The 25,629-nt window shown below is 38.9% G+C and overlaps 1 protein-coding gene across 1 annotated transcript in view; it reads right to left on the reverse strand.

Annotated features, from left to right (window-relative positions):
* The window catches only part of LONRF2 (LON peptidase N-terminal domain and ring finger 2), a 20,747-nt gene extending 4,366 nt beyond the window's left edge, over nt 1-16,381 (reverse strand). Inside the window, exons 1-10 of the mRNA XM_029284281.1 lie at nt 16,018-16,381; nt 15,390-15,512; nt 13,484-13,645; nt 11,802-12,021; nt 10,905-11,004; nt 10,016-10,130; nt 8,949-9,070; nt 7,738-7,896; nt 7,047-7,209; nt 5,673-5,822 (exon numbers count right to left, since the gene is read on the reverse strand). Coding sequence (XP_029140114.1) covers nt 5,673-5,822; nt 7,047-7,209; nt 7,738-7,896; nt 8,949-9,070; nt 10,016-10,130; nt 10,905-11,004; nt 11,802-12,021; nt 13,484-13,645; nt 15,390-15,512; nt 16,018-16,086 — 1,383 coding nt within the window. The 5' untranslated portion in view covers nt 16,087-16,381. The remainder of the gene's footprint in view (nt 1-5,672; nt 5,823-7,046; nt 7,210-7,737; nt 7,897-8,948; nt 9,071-10,015; nt 10,131-10,904; nt 11,005-11,801; nt 12,022-13,483; nt 13,646-15,389; nt 15,513-16,017) is intronic.
* Between the last annotated feature and the right edge of the window lie 9,248 nt (nt 16,382-25,629).

Here is a 25,629-nt window from a genome sequence, read left to right on the forward strand (position 1 = left end):
TTTTCAGCAAGCGGGTCTGGCCTAGGGAGAATTTTAAATAGGGACAATTTTAATTAGAATTTTAATGGTAACACAGCGGTTAAATATTTGTTTTTAATTGGTTTTTATTGGGGATAGTGTTTGTATTGTTTTAATATGCTGTAAGCCGCCCTGAGTCCTGTTGGGAGAAGGGCGGCATATAAGTTTAAATATAAATAAAATAAATAAATAAACACGAAAAACATTTCAAAGCTGACTCTCCTCTCCCTCAAAGGGAAAGAAACTGCGGCAGAGAGGAGACAGATTTTGCAAGGTAAGTGAGTCTGGCGCGGCAAGAAGGAGGGGGAAGCAGTTGTGAGGAGTGGGGGGGAATAGGGTGAATGTTGCAGAGCCTCTGCGGTCGCTCATAAAGGCAAATGACTGCCGTGGTGTAGCAATATTCGTAATTTTGGGATTTGCTCATAAACACTAGGGGGAGCTGGTCGCATAACTTCAAACGAATGTTAAGTGAATGCTTGTAACTCAGGGATTATCTGTAATTGTTCTCCTCCTGGAACTCTTGGCCAACAAAAATAATTATGCAGCTCCTACCTCAAATGCGATTTCTTAACCATTATTTTGGGCATGACTTCTGTCAACACTGTGACAATGGATGTCGTCGCTCTGACAACTGAGAATCAGCAGCCATTTTTACTTTTGCTTCTAGCGTGCCTTTCCTATTCTTTTAGAGTTCAGATGTAGAAGGGGGGATGGGGTAAATGTTTGAGGGTTTAGCTAGCCATAACAATGTAGAAGTGTGGGAATTCAAGGACATGGTCTGATAAAATCTTGGCGAAGAAAATCCCGTGTCTTGTATTAATTGGGGAATGTGATTTATGACAGCATTTGTGGGATGGGAATTGCAACTTGTTACTTTGTATCTGGGAGGAGGGAATTTCAGTTTTGGGTTCAACTATGTAAGTGCCGATACTTTGTTTCCTAATAAAATGTTCTTAATAATAATAATAATAATAGTAGTAGTAGTAGTAGTAGTAGTAGTAGTAGTAGTAAAGTTGGAAGGGACCTTGGAGGTCATCTAGTCCAAACCCCCTGCTCAGGCAGGAAACCCTATACCATTTCGGACAAATGGCTGTCCAGTCTCTTCTTTAAAACCTCCAGTGTTGGAGCATTCACCGCTTCTGGAGGCAGGTTGTTCCACTGGTTAATTGTTCTAACTGTCAGGAAGTTTCTCCTTAGTTCTAGGTTGCCTCTCTCTTTGGTTAGTTTCCACCCGTTGCTTCTTGTCCTGCCTTCAGGCGTCTTGGAAAATAGCTTGACAACCTCTTCTTTGTGGCAGCCCTGAGATATTGGAACACTGCTATCATGTCCCCCCTCGTCCTTCTCTTCATTAAACTAGACATACCCAATTCCAGCAACCGTTCCTTATATGCTTTAGCCTCCAATCCCCTAATCATCTTTGTTGCTCTTCTCTGTACTCTTTCTAGAGTCTCAACATCTTTTTTACATCGTGGTGACCAAAACTGGATGCAATATTCCAAGTGTGGCCTTACCAAGGCATTGTAAAGAGGTATTAACACTTCACATGATCTTGATTCTATCCCTCTGTTAATGCAGCCTAGCACTGTGTTGGCCTTTTTGGAGCTGCAGCACACTGCTGGCTCATATTTAGGTGATTGTCCACTAGGACTCCGAGGTCCCTCTCACGGTTACTACTATTGAGCAAGGTACCCCCTATACTATACCTGTGCATTTGGTTTTTCTTGCCTAAATGTAGAACCTTGCTTTTTTCACCATTGAATTTCATTTTGTTAGATAGCGCCCAGTGTTCAAGTCTATCCAGATCCTTCTGTATCTTAAGCCTGTCTTCTGGAGTGTTGGCTATTCCTGCCAGCTTGGTGTTGTCTGCAAATTTGATGAGTTCCCCATCTATCCCCTCGTCCAAATCGTTGATATAGATGTTGAAGAGCACTGGGACCAGAACAGAGCCCTGGGGCACCCCACTACACACTTCCCTCATGTAGATGCGGTTCCATTGAGGACCACACGCTGAGTACGGCCGGTCATCCAGCTACGGATCCATCTGGTGGTGGTGCTTTCTACCCCACATTTTTCTATCTTGTCAAGTAGTAGGTTGTGATCTACTTTATCAAATGCCTTACTGAAGTCCAAGTAAATTATGTCCACAGCATTCCTCTGATCCACTAATTTTGTTACTTGGTCAAAGAATGCAACAAGATTTGTCTGGCATGATCTATTTTTGACAAACCCATGTTGGCTTTTAGTAATGACTTTGTTTGCCTCTAGGTGTTCGTTTATTCGTTGTTTGATTATCTTTTCCAGGATCTTCGAAGGTATTGAGGTCAGGCTGATAGATCTGTAATTTCCTGGGTCCATTTTTTCCCTTTTTTGTAGATGGGAACTACATCAGCTCTTTTCCAGTCCTCTGGTAGTTCCCCTGTGCTCCAGGATCTTTGAAAAATATAGTTCAGTGGTTCTGAGATCACATCTGCCAGTTCCTTGAGAACCTTGGGGTGTAATCCATCTGGTCCTGGAGATTTGAACTCGTCTAGGCTGGACAGGTGCTCACTTACCATTTTCTTGCCTATCTTAACTTGTGTTTCTATTCTGTTTTTTGTGGCACTATTTTTGATAGGTTGGTCTGTTTTTTTCCCTTTGTGTAAAGACAGATGCAAAAAACGAGTTAAATAGTTCTGCTTTCTCCCTGTTGCTTGTCACCTTCTTGCCACTTTCACCCACTAATGGACCAATCATTTCTTTCACTTTTTTCTTGTTTTTTACATGTTGAAAGAAGCTTTTTTGTTATTTTTGACTTTGGTCGCAAGCCTTAGTTCATTTTGAGCTTTGGCTTTCCTCACTTCATCTTTGGAGGCTCGGGCTATTTGCTGATATTCTGACTTAGTTATGTGCCCCTCTTTCCACTTTTTATACTTGTCCTTTTTATCTTTCAATTTGTCAGAGAGTTCTTTATGCAGCCATGCTGGTTTCTTTTGAGAGCTGTTATTTTTCCTCTTTGTTGGTATTGTGCTAGACTGGGCTTTTATTATCTCATTTTTCAAAATTTCCCAAGCTTCTTGAGTTGTTTTCCCCTTGAGGATTCTCATCCATGGAATACTTCCCAAGCCCTCTCTAAGTTTATTGAAATTAGCTCTCTTGAAGTCCAAGACTCTAGCTTGACTGTGTTTTATTGCCTGTGCTTCCATAATGTTGAATTCCAATATTGCATGATCACTTCCTCCCAGGATTCCTATGGCTTCAACATCTTCTATCATTTCATCTCTGTTAGTGAAAATTAGATCCAAAATGGCTAATCCCCTAGTTCCCTTCTCTACTTTTTGGGAGACAAAGTTGTCTGCTAGGTTTGCCAGGAACCTGTTTGATCTTCCACTTGGTGCAGAGTTTGTCTCCCAGTTGATGTCAGGGTAGTTAAAGTCCCCCATTACTATTGTGATGTGCTTCCTACATACTTTAGTTAGCTGACTAGCAAAAAGTTCATCTATTTCCTCTGGTTGGTTGGGTGGCCTGTAGTATACACCTATGGCAATGTCATTTTTCCCCCTTTTATATTGACCCAAATGCATTCAAGACAGTTTTTATCATTGTTGTGCTCTATTTCTGTAGAGATGTATTTCTTATATAGAAAGCAACTCCATCTCCTCTTTTATTTGGTCTGTTTCTTTTAAATAATTTAAATCCCTCTAGCTGTGTGTTCCATGTGTGGGTTTCATCCCACCATGTTTCCGTAATGGCAACAATATCATATCTGCCCTCATTAACCTGAATTTCTAGTTCACCCTCTTTGCTATTCATGCTCTATGCATTGGTGTATAGACATTTGAGTCCTTTATGACTGGCCCTGTGTTTACTTTTTACATAACCTGTGTGGTGCCTGAGTTCCCCTATTGTCTTACCACCTATTTGGTTAGTGCTCTTTGTGTGGCACTCGCTATTAGAGGCTTGATTTTGCTTGACAGCAAGGTTGGTATTCTTACATGCACTGACTATATTTTTTAGATTGCTCCGGACAGGGTTGTTCTGTATCAATTAACTCACTGTCCCCGCTGTTTAGTTTAAATGTTCCTCCAGAAAATCTGTGAATTTATAGCCAAGTAACTCAGTCCCTTTCTTTGATGGATGCAAACCATCTTTTTTGTACATCTTTTCATTGGACCAGCTACAGACATTGTGACTAATATATCCAAAGCCTTCCCTTTTACACCACTCCTTTAGCCACATATTGAATTGTGCTATGCGCTGGCCTTTTCCATTTTGCTCCTTTAAGGAAGAATTCTTGCCTTGAAGTTCTTTTACCGGTTTCATGTATCGGAACCATGACAACTTCGTTTTAAAAGGGATTTAAAGGCCACAGAAATACAACAAATTTAAAGAAACAAATAAGGAAGAAACACAACATTAAAGTAAAATTTATATTACTATTTTTTGCAGAACTGTCTTATTGGTTTTAAGGGAGTAATTTCATTATGTACTGTAACATAAACATATGACTCATAGTCTAAGAAAAGGTAAATGCAACCAAGGAAACAAAACTAATCTAAACTGTTAATACACAATTTGTCCAAATGCTGTTGTAAAAACAAGTATCAGTCCATGTAAGCAAAATGAAATGGAATTAAGGTTCCAGTAGGGAATACACTGCATCTTACAATAGCCCAAAATACAATCTCAAAAACAGAAATGTAATTGGATTTTGTAATGTAATCGATCTTTTTTAAATTTAAAAGTAAACAAGAACAGGGCACATTTTAAATAGCCACCTATGTATTTTCAGGAATTGTGTGTGTCTGAAAACCAAATTATGAATTCCTACCAGCAGAGTTTTACAATAATTGTTTTTCTAACTATCATATTATAAAGGATACTTCTCGTTATTGGATTTTGACTTGTACAGGAGCTAAACTCTTGAGATTTACTCATGGTGTCTTTTTCAGGTAACACAGCAAACTGCTTGCCAGTGGCTGTCTATAATTACCTATATAATTTTATTAACAGTTTGAAAAACAAAGGTTAAATTAATGTAGACTAAGGAAGAAAAAAAGAAAAAGAAAGAAATCAGAGCTAAAAGTGCAAGAAAGAAAAAAAAATGAAAAATAGAAGAGAAAGAAAAAAGGTACGAAAAAGTGGCTTCTGATCTTCTTTATAGCAGTTATAAGTACAATTATAAACGTACCTATGCTCCCCCCCAGCCCAAATTGGAGCAAGCAGAGAGGAAAGGAGGGAAAGCAAGACACCAGGAGAATGGAGGGAAATGGACAGGTGCTTGCCCTGGTCCCATCCCCTTCTGCCAGAGACCCTCAGATCTGTCCCACTCCTGCCCAGGCCCCCACGGGCACCCTTGACGCGAACGATGTAGAGCTGGCCATGCTCACCCAGTAGGCCACACCCACTCCAGCCATGCCAATCCAGTAGGCCATGCCCACCCTGGCCAGACCTACACGCCCCCCCGAGGAAAACCGCAAGGCTGATGCAGCCCTCAATGAAATTGAGTTTGACACCCCTGCCCTATATTTTCACACAACTTAATTTATAAACATTTTAGCTTCACAGATTTTAAATTAAACACTTACTTAAGTGAATTATTTGCATATATTATTCACTATGGCATTTACAATTGTACCCTGTATATTTTTAGCATTGATATACCAGTGCATATTTACCTGCGGCTCATGTTCTTTCCCTGGCATTGGTCCAAAATGGTTTAAAATTTGTGCTTTCATATTGTCTTTAAGAGAAGTAAACCAGGATACAGCTTGATCGTAAACGGAATCATGAATGCGGACCAGCTCTTCGTACTCTGCCCCTTCAACCTGATTTGAGTTATGAAAATGATTTTTAAATAAATGCATGTTATGTACAGCATAACAAAATCAAATACCATTTTAAAAAGAATTACTTTTAAATATACTAAACAGGGGACTTTTTAAAATCACCTCTCTTTTGAATAAGCCCAAAATTCTAAGAAAGCAGCATGGATAACTTCAGGTGTTCAGTATTCAGAAAGATAATAGTGAAAATAGCTGATTACTGGGACTGTTTGCCAATTTATCACTTAGTAGATTGTTTTCCAACATTCACAATCAATGATGAAGACTGATGTGGAAAAGTACAGAACATAGGAACTAACATTTTTCAGTACAGATATAAAAATTGTTTGCAGATTTTTTAAATATATATGAATTATTTGAATTACATTTGAGAAATGACAGTAAAATGCTAACTCTGGATCACACTATTGGTCATCTAAAATGCCAGTCCATTTAATTTTAACTTTCATGAGTAAGGGAGAGCCTATTCTTTGTGTATTTCTCTTAAGAGCTGCTTTACATTACACTCTTAGAGAAACCAATCATATAAATTAATAGGATTAAAAGCCACTGACCAAAGCATGCTTAAGGAACATGTGATCTGATAGAGCTTGCTAATACTTTTGCATCTGTTTAAAGAAGAGAGCTGGTGCTACACATTCAAAGATCTGATATAATTTGCAAGCAGATTAGAAAATGGCATTCCTAACATGTTTTGCTTAAAAATCTCCTGTCTGTGTAAAATATATATATAAACAGAAAGAAATTTGGATGGAATATCTGTTTTTCATATTCCTATTTCCTTTAGACCACGCTTCTGTAATGCCATTTCCTTATTTAAAACACTACCCTGGAACAGGGGCAACTGAACAACTGCACAGTAATGCTGTAAAATCTCTTTAGGAATATATTTTTAACATGTTAGGATTTAGTATTGAATTGAGTATTTAAAACTTCTGAATATGGCATTTTGATTTTTAAAAGATGGTTTATTAAAGGAATTTGGTGCTGATCACTTTAATAAGGGAATGGAAACAAAAGGGGAAAAATAATTTCAGCTTTGGGTTAAAAAATTAATTATGCAACAGCTAAAGAAGAAAACCACAAAAGCCAGCAAAAAGTTAGATTACTGTATGGGCTGTCCTGTAATTTAGAAGACAAGGGACAGCTCACAAAACTTATTTTCAATAGTTGAGGTAACAAAAAACTACTACACTAAAACATTACCTTTTCATCTTCCAAATATTCAATATTTGCAGTATTATATCCATCTCGCTGACCATGGCATAAGACCCTAAAACGCCGAACACCAACTGTATCAACAACTGAGCGTCCATCAGGGAAAAACTTCACATCCCTGATTTCCAACATGCAGCCATAATCTGCAAACCTGAAGGGACAAGGCCATATTAAGGCTGTGATTCTAAATATATTTTAGCCTTATAGATTCTCCGTAGCCCGCCTAAGTACATTTGGAATGAAGTTGTAAAAGGAATTATTAGGCCTAATAATAATAAGAGATACAAAGATTGTAGAAATATTGCTTGTTCCAGTTCTGTAAAAAGCTATGAAATTACTGCTTGAGTTCTTTTGATGCTGCATCTAGATTACCTGTCTCAATCAAATATCCCTCAAATGAGCTGGATTTCAATTCCCATTTTTCCCTAAACACTATGCACTTCTCCCAAATAGAAAATTTACACTGACATTCTTATCGATCAGCTAAGTACTAGATCTTGGTATATGCCCAAACACTGCTAGATCTTGCTATATGCCCCAACACTGGACAAGAAATAACAGCCCCCATTTTCTGATGAGACCACTTTCCCATATCTGTTGGGCATAAGCCCTTATACCATTTTTGCACCCAGAAATGCATGGGTGTATTTTATAAAGGAGTTCCAAATCCTTAGCTTACCCTTTCAGTTCATCAGTTAAACACATGCCAAATTGTTTAGTGCCTGTTTCCATGCATCTTCTTATCATTAATCGATAACGGGGCTCAAAGACATGAAGAGGACAAGGAATGGTAGGGAAAGCCATAGTGCATACAAAAATGGGAACATCTTTATTCAGACTGCAAGAGAAGAAAGATTTACTTTTATGCTAAAGCAGTTCAATATCTATTAAAACAAATAATTGAAATCCATTTTAAAACTACTTATGTAATAAGTTTTGTTGTATTTGTGTTTTCACTCAGCTTCCCTGGATCTCTCTTCTGTTACTGACAAATACAAGAGAAGACTATCTAAACATAGCAAAGACCATGCTCAGCTGAAATATTCTAAGTTTACTGTACATGCTTAAGGCAACATTTTATGGGTAGTGGGCAAATTGGAAATTTGGAACATGCTATAGTTCTCATAAAATTGGTATTATTGGTTGTGGGAAAATTGATGTTTCATTCTGTAGTATGCCTGCTTGTTACATAATTATTATTTCAATCAACTACACAACTAAAATCAGGTGTAGCAAGAAATACATCTGATGTATATTATTGCATACATAGACAATATGGGATTTAGAATAAAATTAACAACAGTTTGATCCCATAAGAATCCCACTCTATCAACTTTATTTTTTTACAAAGAATTTTTATCCTCCATATTTATCCTCCAAACAATAACTTTATCTGTTACAGAAAACTACTATGTGGTTCTCCAGTTTTTGCAACAAATATCAGAATATATTTATGGCACTTCTGTAAAAGTTTCGTTCACAGGCTTTGTGCTTCAACTAAATTAGTGTTCCAATTCATATGGAGGGCATTCCTGACCCACACATGTATATTGATTGTATAAAGGGGTTAAGGACTGCTTCCAATGGTCTTTCCAGCTACCAACCTTTTCATAAAGGCTGAGCAAACTTTGTACAAAACAAGAACTGGGTTTCCAAATGATTTTTAGGTGCAGGTTCTCTAATCAAACTTTCTATGAAAAACCAAGACAAAGGAAGAACTGGCACATTAGTGTCAAAATGTCTTCTTTCACATATATAATACCAACATCCTAAAATAAAATATTTTTTGTCTGAAGATCAGAGAACTATAAATATGAAAATATACACAAGTTATTTAAATAAACCCACTTAATTTTATTAATATTCTCTTTGTAAATGAAGATTGCTTACTTTGATAATTCCTTCATTTCTTCTTCATAAACCTTTTTCCTTTCAGATAATTCTTCTGGAAAGTAGCGAACTATTAATTCTTCAGTAAGGATGGTCTTTTTGTAAGTTCGATTTGCCAAAAACTATAAAGGGAGTTCAAGAATCCAAATTATTCAGTTCTAGCTATTCTACTGATCAGTAATTAGAATGGCCTGGGAAATAGAATCTAATGGTAAAGTAAATGTTTTTATATTTTAACACTCTAGGATGGAATCAGGAATTTGCACAGAATATTACAGTCAAGCGCTTAAAACCATAACTACTAAATCACTACTGTATTTAGTGATTTATTGGTTATGGTTTTAAGTGGCTATTATAAGCACTTGAAGTGGTCATTTAATTATTCTACAATTGCTTCTTCAGAAAATAACTCTGAAATACATAGCAGTGTTTCCCATCCTTCACCACTTGAAGATATGTAGACTTCAACTCCTGGAATTCTCCAGCCAGGTAGGGAATTCTGGGAATTGAAGTTTACACAACAAGTGCCCAACGTTGAGAAACACTGTTATATATTAAGGTGATGCAAAAGAAATCTACCTTTTTTCTTCTTGTTTGGCACTTAAGTCAAACACCACACATATTTAAATACTACCTATCTGTACTATGGTGAGTCACATTTGTTTCTCCCCACTTCCAGTTTCAAGACACTAGAATCAGCCGGGTTGTAATTTTCACGTGGAACTTTCAAGCATTAAATGGGCTTATTCAGTGGTGGGATTCAAATAAGTGAACAACCAGTTCTCTGTGTGGATGCCGCTTTCGGAAGTCCATTCTGGGCCTGGGCAACAAAAAATTAGCTACTGGTTCTACTGAACTGGTGCGAACTGGCTGAATCCCACCACTGGGCTTATTGAACTTTTGTATTGCACCCTTAAAAAAAAACACTCTGAAGCCTGCTCCAAAAATCAGATCAATTCTCCCCCTTTTTGGAGGTGGTTTAAGGGGATAAATGGGCCTTTAAAGGTTCAAGAAACACAACCCCTTTCATTTAAGCAACTTCTGGAAATGGGATGGGGAAGACTTACATCTGAGAGCTTTTCTTTACAAAGCGGACAGTGGGGATTATGATCCAGACAACGTTCAAGGCATTTGAGGCAGAACGTATGTCCACAAGGAGTAGTGACAGGCTCATAGAATAACCTGAACAAGACATGAAAATAACAATTTTATATATCCATTCATCTGTACATCGAGAAAGTTTTCCTATGTGATCCATGTAACTATGAGTGTGCAAAATATTTTACATTGAAACTGTCTTGAATTCAAATGCACTGTTTTTTATTATTATTTCAGAAATAATAATAGTCTTTCTAGCAGTATGGGGTATTATCATGCACCCACCACCCAATTAGCCCATTCTTATTGAGGAAATGCTTATTTCTCAAGTTAGGATACATTCATTTTCAAAAACTGTTTCTGAGCTCAATAATGTAAGACAAATGATGAATTCTTACTATAAAATTAAAGTTAATGAGCTAAAATTATATTAGTGTATTATTTCTTATTTAATAAATTAACATAGTGTGTATCTCTTCAGAAGATATACAGCAGCTTTCCATACAACTTAACAGAATTATAAAATGTCCATCAAGCACAAAATAACAGAATGGACATTTGCTTTTTCTGGAATGGAATTGTTTGGTTGTTTTCCATCTAAGTATTAACCTAGGCAAACAGTCCCTATAAGAAAATTACAATATCAAAATTATACGACTGTAATGTGTCATCACATGGATACTGTGACTTACATACTTCTGTCATGATATCTGACATAACATAAATCACGGCATTTGTGTGATGATAAATCCAGCTTCAGTCTACTTATGCTTCAAGTCCAGAGAAGGTAAGATACATGGAACTGCTGCTGAAATTTAAATCCTATAGAATAATACATTTTATGCAGCTTGTTAATACCTCATACAAAGGGAACACTCAAAGTCAGATGCATCCATAAGATTTGTAGGAATCTCTTTTATGGGAAGAGAAGCTGAGTTTCCACAAGTAGCATCTCCATCTTAAATAAAAAAAGAACATTTGAAATAAATATGACTCATTTTCTGAATGACCTCATTAGATAATTCAAAGTATCAAAAAAGGAGGAGGAGGATGCATCAGGTCTTTCAAAACTAAAAATTTCCAGTGAGTTCTAAAATTATCAGACAGGAACACAGGACTAATACTGTGCATTACTGAAGAATTAAAATGAGTGCAAATAATCAATTCTAGAGAAATAAATGATTTAGATTAACTTCTGTTCAGAAAAATTAAAGAAAGATTTGAGACACGCAACTAGAAAGTTTAATGTCTATGCAGTTATGGATACCAATCTACAAAATGTTTTGTTACAAAATAACTTAGTCTATGGTGTGACAAAATGCCATAACTATTCCCGCCTATTTGGAATCTGCTATTTAAAGCAAAAGACAACCCAGACCATAGCTTGTATATTTTGTTCAGTTTGATCAATATTAAAATTTATTATTTATATTGAAATTATTAAAATTAATAATTTCAGTTTTTTATATTCTAGTCTATCCTAATCATTATAACTTGTTTTATTCTTTACAACTACAAGAATAAAGAATGTCACATTATACTCCTTTTCATTTTATGTAAATTGAAAATTATTATGTTTTTTCTTACACAAAATACTGAGCAATTTAACTTACTCAGTTTAAAATAGGAATTGCTAGATTGACTTTGGCAAAATATTCCATAACTAGCCAAAATTGTAGGTTTTTCGCTCTAAAATAAATACAGCAGCAGTAACAAAAAACCAAAATGGACAGCATGTAAAAGGCTGCAACAGACCTTTTCTGGGGATTTTGCTCGGGACATCCAGATTCTGTAAGTCTCCCACATCAGTAGAAAATTTTCTTTTCAAGTTTGCACTGGGTAGGCTGGAGAGGACTTTTCCTAAAGTTTTCTTGTTCTCTTCAAAGTAGAATTCATGATGGGAAATTGAAGAATCAATACAGCGATAGACATCATTCTCTTGGGAAGGATTTCTTGTTAACCTCAACATGGTCTCCTAAAATAAATACATTTGTTTATAAATAAATACATAAAGACAAAATGTGTCTTTTGTAGACATACCTTTGTTGATCATAGCGATGATTCAGAACTAACAGTTTGGTAACTTATTATATGACTTCTGCTGGGACTATTTCTATCAATTCTATTATTTATATATAATATAAATAATAATAAAAAATATGGACTGGACTATATGGATATTTCAGAAACTAAGTGAATCAGCTGCTCAGGTAAAGCTTTCTCTGCATACAGTAGTGGCCAAAATTGTGGAAACCTTTTGGGAAAAGTGTATTTTTGAAGTTTAATGGCTAATAACATCACTTTTTTTGGAGTAGTACCATAAAATTATATATTTAATCAAGAATGTAATGCAACAAAGTTTGTTCAATTATCTGCACTGTATTCTATGAAAAGTTATAGCCAAATAACCAGATAAAGGAAGCACAACTTGCTTAGGTTGATATCAGGTAGCTTTCCTTCATCTGATTGTAGCCAATGAGCATGAGTGTTTAGAGAGCCAATCAGGTGTCATCTTGTTTTGGCAATGAGCCAATCAGATCACAATAGGATTCAGTTATTGATGTCATGTATTGAAGCTAAGAGGAGGACATTTGTCAGTGTGTTATGTTATCACTATCAAGTTGGTTGGGTTTTTTTTCCTTTCATTTAGTGAGCTTGTAAAACATAATAAAATTAAAGTAATGGTGCAAAGAGTTGACTGGTTGCCCAGAAAGCGATGTAAAATAGTATTATTAAGTGAACAAGGCTACAGTTATAAAGAAATTAGAAGAAAAATTGGTGGAAACTTAACCAAAGGTGGCATTTCTACTGTACACTTTCCCCAAAAGGTTTCCACAATTTTGGCCACTACTGTACTTTGCCTGAATACAAAAGGATGGATTGTATTTTAATACAGGTTTTCTAGAATTATGGATTCAACAGCAAACATAGTTACCAAGTATATATTTAAATTAGGAACCCACAAATGGATAGTATATGATGATGGAGTGCTCACTTCAAAACCCACCAAAACCTTAAATTTTGCCACACATCCATGAGATTTCAGAAATGTATAATATAGGGAGAAGGCAGAGTAACTTCCCATGGTTGCAACTGGAACCTAGTGCCCACAGTTAATATCTGCTGTTAAAAAGAACTCTCCAAATATGCAAATGTTAACTTATATTGAATCATAATTTTTTTTATGAAATACATCCATTTTGGTGATTTTTATAATATATTCATTTTAGTAATCTTAGTAACCAATCACTACTTTTAGTTTCCATTCCATTCTATTCCATTATTAATCAGTTTTCTTTGGGAAACTATGTCCTTCCCAAACTAAACTAAAACTAAAATTAAACTAGATAATGGTACACTTCTGAATATAATACTGAATATAATAAAATGCTATATATAATGCCCTGAAATAAAGAGCAGACTCATGTGTTAAGTACCTTTGAGCTCTCTGCTGTTGACCCATCTTCACTAGAAGACTGTGTATTTATGCTACTTAGAAATGCAGGTTTCAATCTTGTATAAGAGGTCCGATTACAAAAAGGTGTTGTTAAACTATCAGGAATATTTTCAAATGCTGGAAAAAACATCTCACACATTATCTAGATTAAAAAAAATAGAAATATCATAAAATTCAGCTCATACAAAAAGGATTTCAAAAAGGATACTTATACAAACAATGATGGAATATATATCTTACCATATAAGATCAATTTTTTTGGCAACCTACAAATTTTACTTTATCTGTTTCCTATTTCATTTCCCTCCTCCAGAATTCTACATTCATATGTAATCATGTGCCAAACTGTTATCCGCTCCACTATCCCATTAAGGAAAATGAAAACAAGACCGCTAAATGTAGGGTTGTTTCAAATGTCATGATATTTCCTAGTTGGAAGTTTATTCATGGTTGAATGGTGCTTGAAGGCTGACAGATGCAGATTAATAATTATGAATATCTTTTTTTATAATATTTTATTAGTTTTCTAATTTTACAATTAAGTATTTAAAAAGCAACGTGGTGGCTGGGTTAATCAATAGTTTGATAACATGCGTAAATCTTTAGTACAAATCTCAAGTTACAACATCAGATATTTTCTTTCTTTTTCCCTTAATATCTACTATCTCCTATTAGGCTAATACAGTTCTTAATATTATCAACTAAGTAAAAACATCATTATTACATTTATCAATAAATTTTAGCTTATACATATCTTAATTGTGTTTACGTTCAATCCTTATATACAATCAATGTCCTGTTATTGCTTTTTTCCCAAGCTTTAATTTCCCATCAATAGTCAAATTAACATTTGATATTTATAATTTCCAAGCTTTAGGAACCAAAGTTTCCCTTATCTCAATGTCTTCTTTTTTCCCTTTTCATAACAAAATCTAATATTCTAAATACACATCTTATCTATTTGAGTATAGTCTTGTTCTGTTTTCTAAAAGTTATCTATTTTCCACCATATTAAACCATCTAATTTAATAAATCAAAACCCTAATTTTCTTCAGCCTTACTCAGGCTTTTTTCCTTTGCCAATTAGCCTTCCATGCCAGTGCTTTTAAATCATCAAATAGTTCTCCCTCTATTATTATTATATATATATATATATATATATATATATATATATATATATATATATATATATATATATATATATATATATATATATATATATATTTGAAATAAGAAAGACCATTTAGTTGCAGTTTTTTGGGAAGAACTAGCCCATTTGTATTCATTAGATTGCCTCCCTAATATTACTCCAATTTTTCACAATTGTCCTGATAGGTTTATCTTCCATTCAATCTGTTCTTCTTCCTTCTCAAATTTCTTCTGATTTATATAGAAAGACAGAGGACTTAATTGACCAACAAATCCAGCCAATGGAAAATTCAGAAAAGGGAGTGACAACAGTGAAAATGGAAAATAATTATGAATATCTAATTCACTGGCTACTTTATTTCGTTATTTATTTTTTATCATCCCTTTATTATTTTTATGAATAACTCAAGGTGGTGAGCATACTTTTTCCTTCCTGAGTTAAGAAAAAGTGACTGACGCAAAGTCACCCAGCCACCAGTTAGACTAAATTATATTAATTAGAATGTTCATGTTACTGTGTTAAATATTAACATCTGTTTACCCAATAGCTTTGGTTTCCATTCAGCCAATCACTGGCTTTCAGTGACCAAAAAGCAAAATAAAAAAACTGAATAATCAAATAATTAATACTTCACTTACAACTTTTATTTTACATGGGTCTGATAGCTGTAGAGGCTAAAAACCAAGTACATAAAAACATCACACTTTAATTATGGACAAAAAGTATAATATTCTACCTTTTGGGCTTCCATCTTCATTGAATTCCACTCAGGATTTAAGGCAACACAATAAAGAAATTCCTTCAATGCTTCTTCAATCCTTCCTAATCCAGAAAGAGCTTGTGCTTTGACATAATGACTCTGCATACATAGAAAGAAGGAATGAGATAAGGAGCTCAAGCTTCATGATTCCAAGAAATATTGGCTAGAGTGTCTTTACCTCTTACAAGCATGATGGTATTTCAAAACAGAACAGAAAATGAAGATAAGAAACAAAGGTGCAAAGGGAAACAATGATGGGTGCAAATTTTAATCCCATGTGATACATTTTAGTGTGGGAAATGCATCTAAGTCAAACTATTAGGCTTTGCACACTTTAACAAATTACAGAAGGGAATAACAAGTAATGCTGCAATTACTTTCAATATCATTTTATGTCTCTTACATATTTTTAGAGACACTACGTATCCCCAAAGAATTGAGGGCAGCTAGTAAAGAGCCAGTTTTTGTAATAGTTAAGGCACCAGGCTAGAAACCCTCGCTGAAGAGATTTAAATTATATGTGAGGGGAAAAAAATCCCTTTTTTTATACGCAGAGATATTTTGTTTTTTTTCTTAACTGCCAACTTGCAAACAGATACTGTACCTTAGGCCAATGGGGTTTATTTTGACACAGTATTTCTGCATCATGAAGGGCTTTTTGATAATTCTTCATAGCTGTACAAAGTTCTGCCCGCTGTGCTATTAACCAACATTTACAAGAAGCTGGAATAGAAGAAGAAAATGTGTAAATGACAAATGATGACTTTCTGAAACAGTAATTAACTAAATATTAGTCACTCATTCTTTTGTAACAAAAATGCCTTCAAATAAGTTATATGAACAAATGTGTACGTTATGTTGCTAAAATTGTACTCAATTGAGAAAAACAGTCTGCAAAATTAAAATCCGTAGCATGTGTATGATAATATAAATAAATATAAATGTAATCAATGCAATACAATCTGGTTATGTGGTGCTTTTGGTTTAAGGCCAAAAAGACATTTTGGAGCACAGAACATGAATACATACTGACCTGCAATTTCTTAAACCAAATAACTTTTTTGCCAGGGTGCCATGGCAGCTGTAGGGAATAGCCACATAATCTGGGAAAAGATGTGGCTATTTTATAAATTGTACACAAATGCCACATTTAAATTCCTGTAGCTCCAAAGAGCTTTCTTTGCTTTCAAATCTAAAGCAGTTTCTTGCCTTGTAATATATTACATTTTTAAAAAATAACTAGTTCATTCTTCATTACTATAAACTTCCCAGCACATTCAGGCATACAGCAATTTCCAAAATTATTCATAAGAGTATTTCAAAGCTTGCAGGAAGTAGCCTTAGCTTTTTTCAGGCTTTAATGTGAAGGGGCGTTGTCTTACCTGAACGCCTTTTCTCAGCAAGACGATGGAGAATCCACAGATGGATTGATCTTGCCTTTCTACCCTAGAGACTAAGTCAATCAACCTTTGCCACGCCTCTCTTCCTCAGGCTAGAAATCCCCAGTCACGATGAAGGTGCAGCAGTTGATGACATTTCAAGGTGGTGGCTCAAATTCCCCTGACACAGGACCAGATGGACCTTAGGGGGGGAGTGGATTCTTCATCGTCATGCTGAGAAAAGGTGTTCAGGTAAGACAACGCCCCTTCTCCAGCATGATGAATGGAGAATCCACAGATGGGACATACCAAAGCCTCACTGTCCCTATGGGCAGGAACAAGACTGGGCCTGTTTCCCACTATCTGTTACTACGCTTTGGAGGAGTCTCCTGCCAAAATAAGCATCTGCCGAGGCGAACTTATGTAAGTTATAATGCCTCACAAATGGGGAAGGGGACAACTACATCGCTGCTGCCCTGCATATCTCTTCGATGGACGCCTGTGTCGCCCACGCCGCTGAAGTTGCTGCACTGCGAGTGGAGTGTGCAGTAAGCCATCTTGGAACTGGCAAGGAGTGCGTCTGGTACGTCCCTGCTATGCAAGCCCTAATAATCCATCTGCTGATAGTAGAGGCAGTCACCTTCTGACCCCCTGAAGAGGGGTGGAATGAAACGAATAAGGCAGACTTGTGAAAAGAGGCAGTTCGCTTAATATAGCGATGCCAGGCTCTGCGAACATCCAAGGTGCGCCATTTATATCCCAAATCATGGGACGCCTCAGGACAAAAATCTGGCAGCACAAGTTCCTGAGCCCTAAGCGTAGGACTACCTTGTCATTATGAAAAATACATAAGTCATCTCTAATTGAGAAAGTGCCAATTCCGAGATGCACCTAGCCAATGTGACGGCTACTAGGAAGGCGACCTCGAGCGTCAAGAACTGTAGAGTGGAGGTTCTGATGGGCTCAAATGGAGGTGAAGTGAGAGCCTTGGACAGGTCCCAAGAGTGATATCTGTGAACCACGGGCGGTTTGCTGTTGATTGTTCCCCTGACAAAGGAACGTACCATAGGGTGTTGAGCCAAGGGCTCTGAGTTGCCATATGTGAGCACCGTGGACAGAGCAGCAACTTGTCTGCGGATTGTGTTGGGTGCCAAACCCTTCTTAAGTTCCTCCAGTAAATCATCCCAAAATTCCTGGAACAAGAATTGTAGTTGGATCTAATTGCTGTCTCCCACAGCATTTATAGAAATTCTTCCATGAGGAATCATAGATTCTAGTAGTTGCAGGCCTACTTGAAGCCTGAATCATGGTAATCACATCTGATGAGTAGGTCTCCTTTGATAGGAGTCTCCTTTCAAATGCCAGGCGGTTAGCTGGAGCTGCTGAGGCTCTGGATGTTGTAGAACCCCCTGGCTGAGCGAGATTTGATCTTTGGGTATCCTCTATGGAGCAGAGATCGAGAGACCTACGAAGTCGGCATACCACGGCCATCTTGGCCAGTGAAGAGCAATGAGTATCACCTCTGCCCATTCCTGCAGTATCTTCCGGATAACTGCCTGGATCAGAGGGAGAGGAGGGAATGCATACAGGGGCTTTCTGGGCCATGGGCTGCGTAGGGCATCTACCCTTTTCGCCCCTGGAGACGGGAACCGGGAGAAGAATCTCGGGAGCTGGGCATTCGCCGGGATAGCAAACAAGTCCAGCACTGGATGACCAAAGCTCTCCGATATCTCCCTGAAGAGATCCGGGTGCAGGCGCCAGAGTGGTCCACTGTTGCCCTGCTCAAGAACTCCGCTTGCCGATTCGTCTCTCCCGAAATGTATTCGGCTTGAGGGGTGAGAGGTTGGTCTCCGCCCAGGTTCCCAACAATTGATCCTTGGCCATGAGGGACCTGGAGTGGGTATCCCCTTGCCTGTTGATATGGGCTTTTGCCGCCACGCTGTCCGTGAGGACTAGAACTTGTTGCCTTGCCACTGCACTGCTAAAGTGGTGTAGAGCCAGATGTAGAGTTCTGAGCTCCAACCAGTTTATGTTGTGCTTCAGTTCTGACCGGGACCAACGACCCTGGGCCAACTGGGATTACAGGTACGCTCCCCAGCCAAACAGGCTGGCATCCGATGTTAGGATGAATCGGTTGGGCTCCTTGTATAAGGTCCCCTTGGCCATCTCTGGGGAGACCTCCCACTGGAGGGATTTCAGGATCTGTGACGGGACCCTTACCCTGTGGATGGAGAAACTGGTGCCTAGTCTCTGGAATGGGAGCAAGAACCATTGTAGGGTTCTGGAGTAGAGTCGAGCCCAAGGAACTACTGCTATGCAGGAAATTATCTTTCCTAGCAGTTGAGAAAGAGTTGCTATGGTGACTACTCGCTCCCTTTGAATCTGGGTAACTAGGGATCGGATACTGTCTCGATGTTCCTGAGACAGGTAAATCTCCATGTGTTTGCAACGTAGAGGTGATCCCAGTAGCAAGGAGTCAACTTGTGGCTAGAAGTGGTGGCGGTGGGACCAACTTAATGGGGTAGCCAGCACACTCACAATCCTGGTAGTGGCGGCAAAACCAACTTAATGGGGTAGCCAGCACACTTATGCTCCTGGTAGTGGCGGCAAGATCAACTTAATGGTGTAGCCAGCACAATTCTGATCCTGTTAGTGGTGGCAGGACCAACTTAATGGGGTAGCCAGCACACTTCTGATCCTGTTAGTGGCGGCAAGACCAACTTAATGGGGTAGCCTGCACACTTCTGATCCTGTTAGTGGCGGCAAGACCAACTTAATGTGGTAGCCAGCATACTTATAAGCAGCGAAATTGGTGATAGGAAGAGGTGCTGAAAATGGCAGCAGTTAAAGCGGGCACTCAGCCACGCCCTGAAGTCTTTGGAAATTGCGTCCTGAAAGGAGGCTGTTGTTGTTGCCTCTAATTGTAATAGCCTTGGTATGTGGTGAGCTGCCAAGGAGCCTGGGATTGGAGAAGCAGCATCTTCGAAATATCGCTCCTTAACTCTGGCCTTCTGAATGGCCTGAGAATGTTTGTAAGGCTTTCAATATTTCAAGGGAGAGGCACCCTTGCTGTCACTTGGACCTTCTAAAAGGACAGCCTCCCGCGCCCCGAAAGGGCCTCTTGGCCTGAAATTGCTGTCTGGGTCTGTCCCTGTTACCAGATCTGTGGAATTGACGGTCTGGTCTGGGAGGATAAGGGTGGGAGAAATGAGTGAATTCTGACCCTGTTTCGGTTGAGCGAAAGGACTGCTTGCGGGTGTAGGGCATAACTCTCCTATCTGCCCTTCTCATAAGATGGGATATGACCTTGCATTTATCCTTATTTTCAATCAGATAAGGATTTAGCGCCTCTCCAAATAACTGGCCTCCCCTATAAGGGGCTGTGGCCAACCGCCATTTAGACCTAGCATCCGCTCGCCATCGTCTGAGCCACAAAAGTCTGCGAGAGGTGACGTTAAATGCTAATGCCCGAGAGGAAAATCTGGCCACGTGTAATGATGAGTCCGCCATGTATTCTGATGCAGTCACTAATTTGTTTAAGTCGTGGTGCATCCGTACCTCTTCTGGCGGGACCCTAGCCTGCAACTGGCGAAACCAGAGGAATGAGATTCTGGCGAAAAAGGAAGTGGATGTAGCTGCCTTTACCGCCCATGCTGAGGCTTGATGGGTCCTGTGGAAATTGAGCTCCGCTTTCTTATCCTCTGAATTCAAGGCCTCCACCATATCTCCAGACATTGTGAAGGAAGAAAACAATGGTGCTAAGGGCTCATCTACAGTGGGGACTGCTAGCACCTCTGACAGTACTGGGGCCACATTAAACAACTTTTTATCAGTCCCCCCCGGGGATGGAAAGGTACCAGGTGTACCCCATTGACTTTGGACTGTATTGAGAAAAAGGGGAGGACAGGGAATGTCTTGCTGGGTAAAGGTTGGTTCTGAAAAGACCGTACTGGTAGGACCCTGGCTGGTGGAAGGCTCAGCCTGAGGGACCCCTTCAGAACCAATTTGAGCAGTGCTCCTGGCCTTGTGGAGTAAGGACTTAAAGAGGGCCGGATTAAACAGGCCTACGAAAGGCGGAGGATCAGGGGATAAGTCCTCATCTTCTGACATCCCCTGGTCTGTCTGTTCGTCGTCCCCTGTGAACGACTTTCTGCTCCTGGAGGAATGGGAGCGGGAAACCGACCTCTGGTATGCGGCTGCTTCCACCTGGGAGAGATAAGATGGGATCCCTGATGCTATTGACTCAGGTCGAGATCTCTAGTGTAGGGTCGAGCTATGCCTTGGGCAATAGCCTGAGAAATCAGAACCTGCAGTTGCTCTGATAACACTGTCTCCTGAGTCTCTGAGGAGCGAAGCCCTGCCGCTGTAGGGGTGAATGTGGCCTCTGGGCAGAGGCCTAGCTGTATTCAGAGGAGCAGGGATCTGAAGGCCAAGCCCCTCACTGGAAAGGGGAACCATCTCCACTTGCTCTGCCATGGAGAAATGAATTGACCTGTTTCCCCTTCTGGAGACCAGGCACTTGGAGCAGCAGAGGTTGAAGGAGCGTGTTGAGGGCCAAAAACCGATGCCTCCATGGGAACAGGAGTAACCTGACCAACTCTTGCCTCGTTCTGTTGCTTTGCAGCTTTGGAGAACTGTTTTTCCAATGCCTGGTGCCTTCTGTTTGTTTCTTTCTCAGCAGCTTTAGACGACCTTTTGCCAGAGATAGCTCTGGCTCTGAGTTTCCCAGCAGCCTCTTGTTTGGCTGATCTGGATTTCTTGTGCCTGGAAGAATTGCTTGAGGCACCTTGAGACATCTGAGCTGCAGTGTTGTCTGCCATTGCAAATAAGAGCTATCACAGCAATGTAACAGAGAGTTGATCCCAGCAGCAAGGAGCCAAGTTGTGGCTAGTGGTGGTGGCGGCAATAGCCGGCACATTCACAATCCTGATAGTGGCAGCGGACCAACTTAATGGAATAGCCAGCACACTTATAAAGCTGTTAGTGGTGGCAAGACCAACTTAATGGTGTAGCCAGCACACTTGTAATCCCTCTTAGTGGCAGCAAGACCAACTTAATGGTACGGCCAGCACATTTGTAATCCTCTTAGTGGTGGCAAGACCAACTTAATGGTACGGCCAGCACACTTGTGATCCGGTTGGTGGCGGCAAGACCAACTTAATGGTATGGCTAGCACACCTATAAGCAGCCAAATAGGTGGTGTGTAGGAGTGCTGAAATGGTGGCAGTTGAAGCTGGGAGTTGCTGGGACCGACTGAAGATGTCCTTAATGGCTGGGAGGCTGGAGGCTGTTTTTGTTGCCTGATTGCAATAGCCTTAGTATGCAGCAAGCTGCTAAGGGGCCTTAAACTGGAGAAGCGGCACTCACGAAATGCCACTTCTTAATCCTGGCCTTTTGGACTGTATTTACGGGCATTCAAAATGGCAGCCGCTAGAACGACCTCCTGCTCCATTGTTTGGGCCGAATTAGCAAAAGTGGCAGCTGCTTCTATGGCCGGGCTAACAAAATCACTAGCTGAAATTTTGCCAAAATGACTCTGTTTGAGTCAAAATAGGCCCGCTGGGAGGGTCCTCCCCAACCCAGGAGGAACGGCACGCACAATGCTCAAAATGACGACCGCTAGCCTTCTGGCCTGCCTGAGAGCTGGGAGAGCTTCAGGTTTCAGCCGAAGCCTGCCAAACCGCTCTGAAAGTGAGCGGTTTAAACGCAGCGCTGAGATCAGCGCAGAAAAGGGAAATGGAAGGGCAGGGAAAGGTACAACCTGATGGATCACCATTTAGCCTTTCCGCTAAAGACCAAGAGCCAATCGTCACCACATCTCTCTTGGGCTAAGACTAAGTTGTAACTGGGGATTCCTAGCCTGAGGAAGAGAGGCGTGGCAAAGGTTGATTGATTTAGTCTCTAGGGCAGAAAGGCAAGATCAACCCATCTGTGGATTCTCCATTCGTCATGCTGGAGAACATTTAATACACAACTGATCCAAAATGTTTAAAAAATGTTGATCAATGTAGTTGGAAAGACAAATTGATATGCCATGAATGATTACTGGGAATGCTTAAATAGTGTCCTATCCAGGAATATTAGCATGTTCTGCTTGAAATACAAGAACAGCATAATCTACATCTAGAAAAGGGTTTTGTATAAGCAAACTTCCTTGCTTTCAGCCTCTCCATTTCAGCTACGTTTACCATCTTCCAATTCAGTAATGCCCTCATTTATGAAGGACCCTCTGGAATCTTACCTAGCCTGCAAAACAACAATGGAAATGATGGCATACATATTATGATCAATAATATCACAAGCCACTTAGAAATCTAAAGGAATCAGAACAACTTAAGCTTTTAGTAATATATCCATGATAGAAGTGATAAAAGTCTTCCCCAATTATAAATCATTTCCATTTCATTCATTACAGAAAGTTAAGTCCAGAGTATAACTTACTTCATAAGACATTGAGTCAGGTTCTTGTGTATCAAGGAGATTCTGGATTTTCCAATATTAATTGTTGATATTTTTTATCAAAATGCAAATAAATGGGTCTATGCACTGTATGAATGATAGTTCTCAATCTTAACAGTTGATACCATTTCTGCCTGGTTGTGCATCAAGCAAACTCATGCCTATTTATATATCAGGTACCCACACTTATTCATATACCCTTACTCATTAGGTCTCCTGTTGTAGTAGCATTCCATCAATTCTAGGTTCTCTTGTCTCATTCATGTATGGTTTGTTCCAGTAGCCCACCTATTGTCAGACTGACCTGGTTCCTCAAAATCTAAAATGAACCTGTTAATCTGGGTGGCGTCCAAACTGGCATGACTCTCCTAGTTCATGTCAATCTTACATTTGACGTGGGCAAGTGAAGTATTATGGTTAGTTACCAGCCAGGATTTCAACCCTGGTTTTCCACGTCAAAGGCAGTGCTCTAACCACTACAATATAACACACACACACACACATACACACACACAATCAATCAATCTGGAAATCTTTCACCTGTAATATGTTCTTGAGGTTAAGCTACATTGGGAATTTATTAATCAGACTGCACGCACAAACACACTTTTGTAACTTGAGAAAGCTATCTAGCAACCAACAGTTATCCTATGCTTCTTTCAAAGTTCATTCATTCTAGCTCATTCCTGTGTGCATTGTTAATTCTTTACTCGGATCAAAGATAAATGGCTAATATAAAAAAGATAGGAATAATTTCATCATTTTCAACATTAACTTAAATGCTTGATATTTAAACAAATATGACAAGATAGTGCTCTGGCAGAATGGTTACAATCTAAATCATGCAACACAATCAGCAGGGTAGAGCAAAAACAAACTATCACATACAGGCAGTCCTTGAGGTCCAACCACAATTGAGATTATAATTTTGGTTGCTAAGCAAGGTGGTTAAATGAGTCACACCCAATTTTACAATCTATTTGTCATGGTTGTTAAGTGAAGCATTGCAGTTAAGTGAATCACATGGTTGTTAAGTTAATATGGCTTTCCCTACTGACTTTGCTTATTGGAAGTCAACTAGGAAGGTTGCAAATGGAGATCACATGACTCCAGGAGGCTGCAACCATTGTAAATATGTATTGGTTGCCAGGAACCCAAACTTTGATCACATGATCACGGGGATGCTGTGAATGTTGTAAGTAAGAGTTGTAGGTCATTTTTTGAGTGCCATTGTAACTTCGAATGGTCACTAAATTGCACTATATGCAATTGTAATATTTTGTCCCACCAAATACCCTAATACAGACCTTTCCCAGATGTGACTATTTCCTATTAAACCATCTGGACAAATCATATTAAACTAATCTTGGATAGAAGACCACCAGGAAACCCAGAGTTATATCTGAACATAAAAAGAATAATAACAATATCAAAATTACTGTGGATGAAAGCAACAACAAACAACATCATCAAGAAAACTACTAGGTTGTGTGCAGAACTGACCAGGAGCTGAGGATGACATAAAGATCATATTATCTTTACTTTCAGTCTTTAATAGTTGAAGTCAATTTAAATTAGACTTCCTCAACCTGTTGTCCTCTGGTTGGCTAGATTGAAGATGATGGTAGTTGAACAGTATCAAATTGGGGAAAGTTGACGTAAAGCATATGCTTAAAAAGTTTGTTCAATAATACATATTGTTAATGTTATGGAAATCAATAAAATATGGGTAGTAAGCATTAATATCAAAGTGTGTCAATAAAGCAATCTCAGCTCAAGTAATATGGTTAGAAATATTTATATCCTGGATTTCCATTAATGATGACAATGCCTCAAAAAAATTTTTTTTTTAAAAAAGCCTAACTGGCCTAAAAGCAAAAGCCATCAACCAAACATTCTTGCTGAATATTGAAAATGTGAGCTGCATACTGTTAGCTTCTTATGGCTTAATAAGAAGTTGACAGAACATACAAAGATCCAGATCTATAGAGCCTGCGTCTTGACCACACTCTTGTATTGCAGGTGAGTCTTGGACCCTTTACGTATGGCAGGAGAGAAAGCTGAACACCTTTCATATGCGCTGTTTCCGACGTATTCTTGGCATCACCTGGTATGACAAAGTCCCAAATAGTGCAGTCTTGGAATGTGCTGGAATTTCTAGCATGTATACATTATTGAAACAGCGACGTCTACGCTGGCTTGGGCATGTCGTGAGAATGGCTGATGGTCGGATTCCAAAAGATCTCCTGTATGGAGAACTAGTGCAGGGAAAGCGCCCCAGAGGGAGACCTGAGCTGCAATATAAGGATATCTGCAAGAGGGATCTGAAGGCGGTGGGAATGGACATTAACAGCTGGGAATCCTTGACCTCTGATTAT

This window comes from Protobothrops mucrosquamatus, unplaced genomic scaffold (assembly GCF_001527695.2).
Source record: "Protobothrops mucrosquamatus isolate PMUCROS unplaced genomic scaffold, P.Mucros_1.0 scaffold490, whole genome shotgun sequence".
Classification (NCBI taxonomy): Eukaryota; Metazoa; Chordata; class Lepidosauria; order Squamata; family Viperidae; genus Protobothrops; species Protobothrops mucrosquamatus.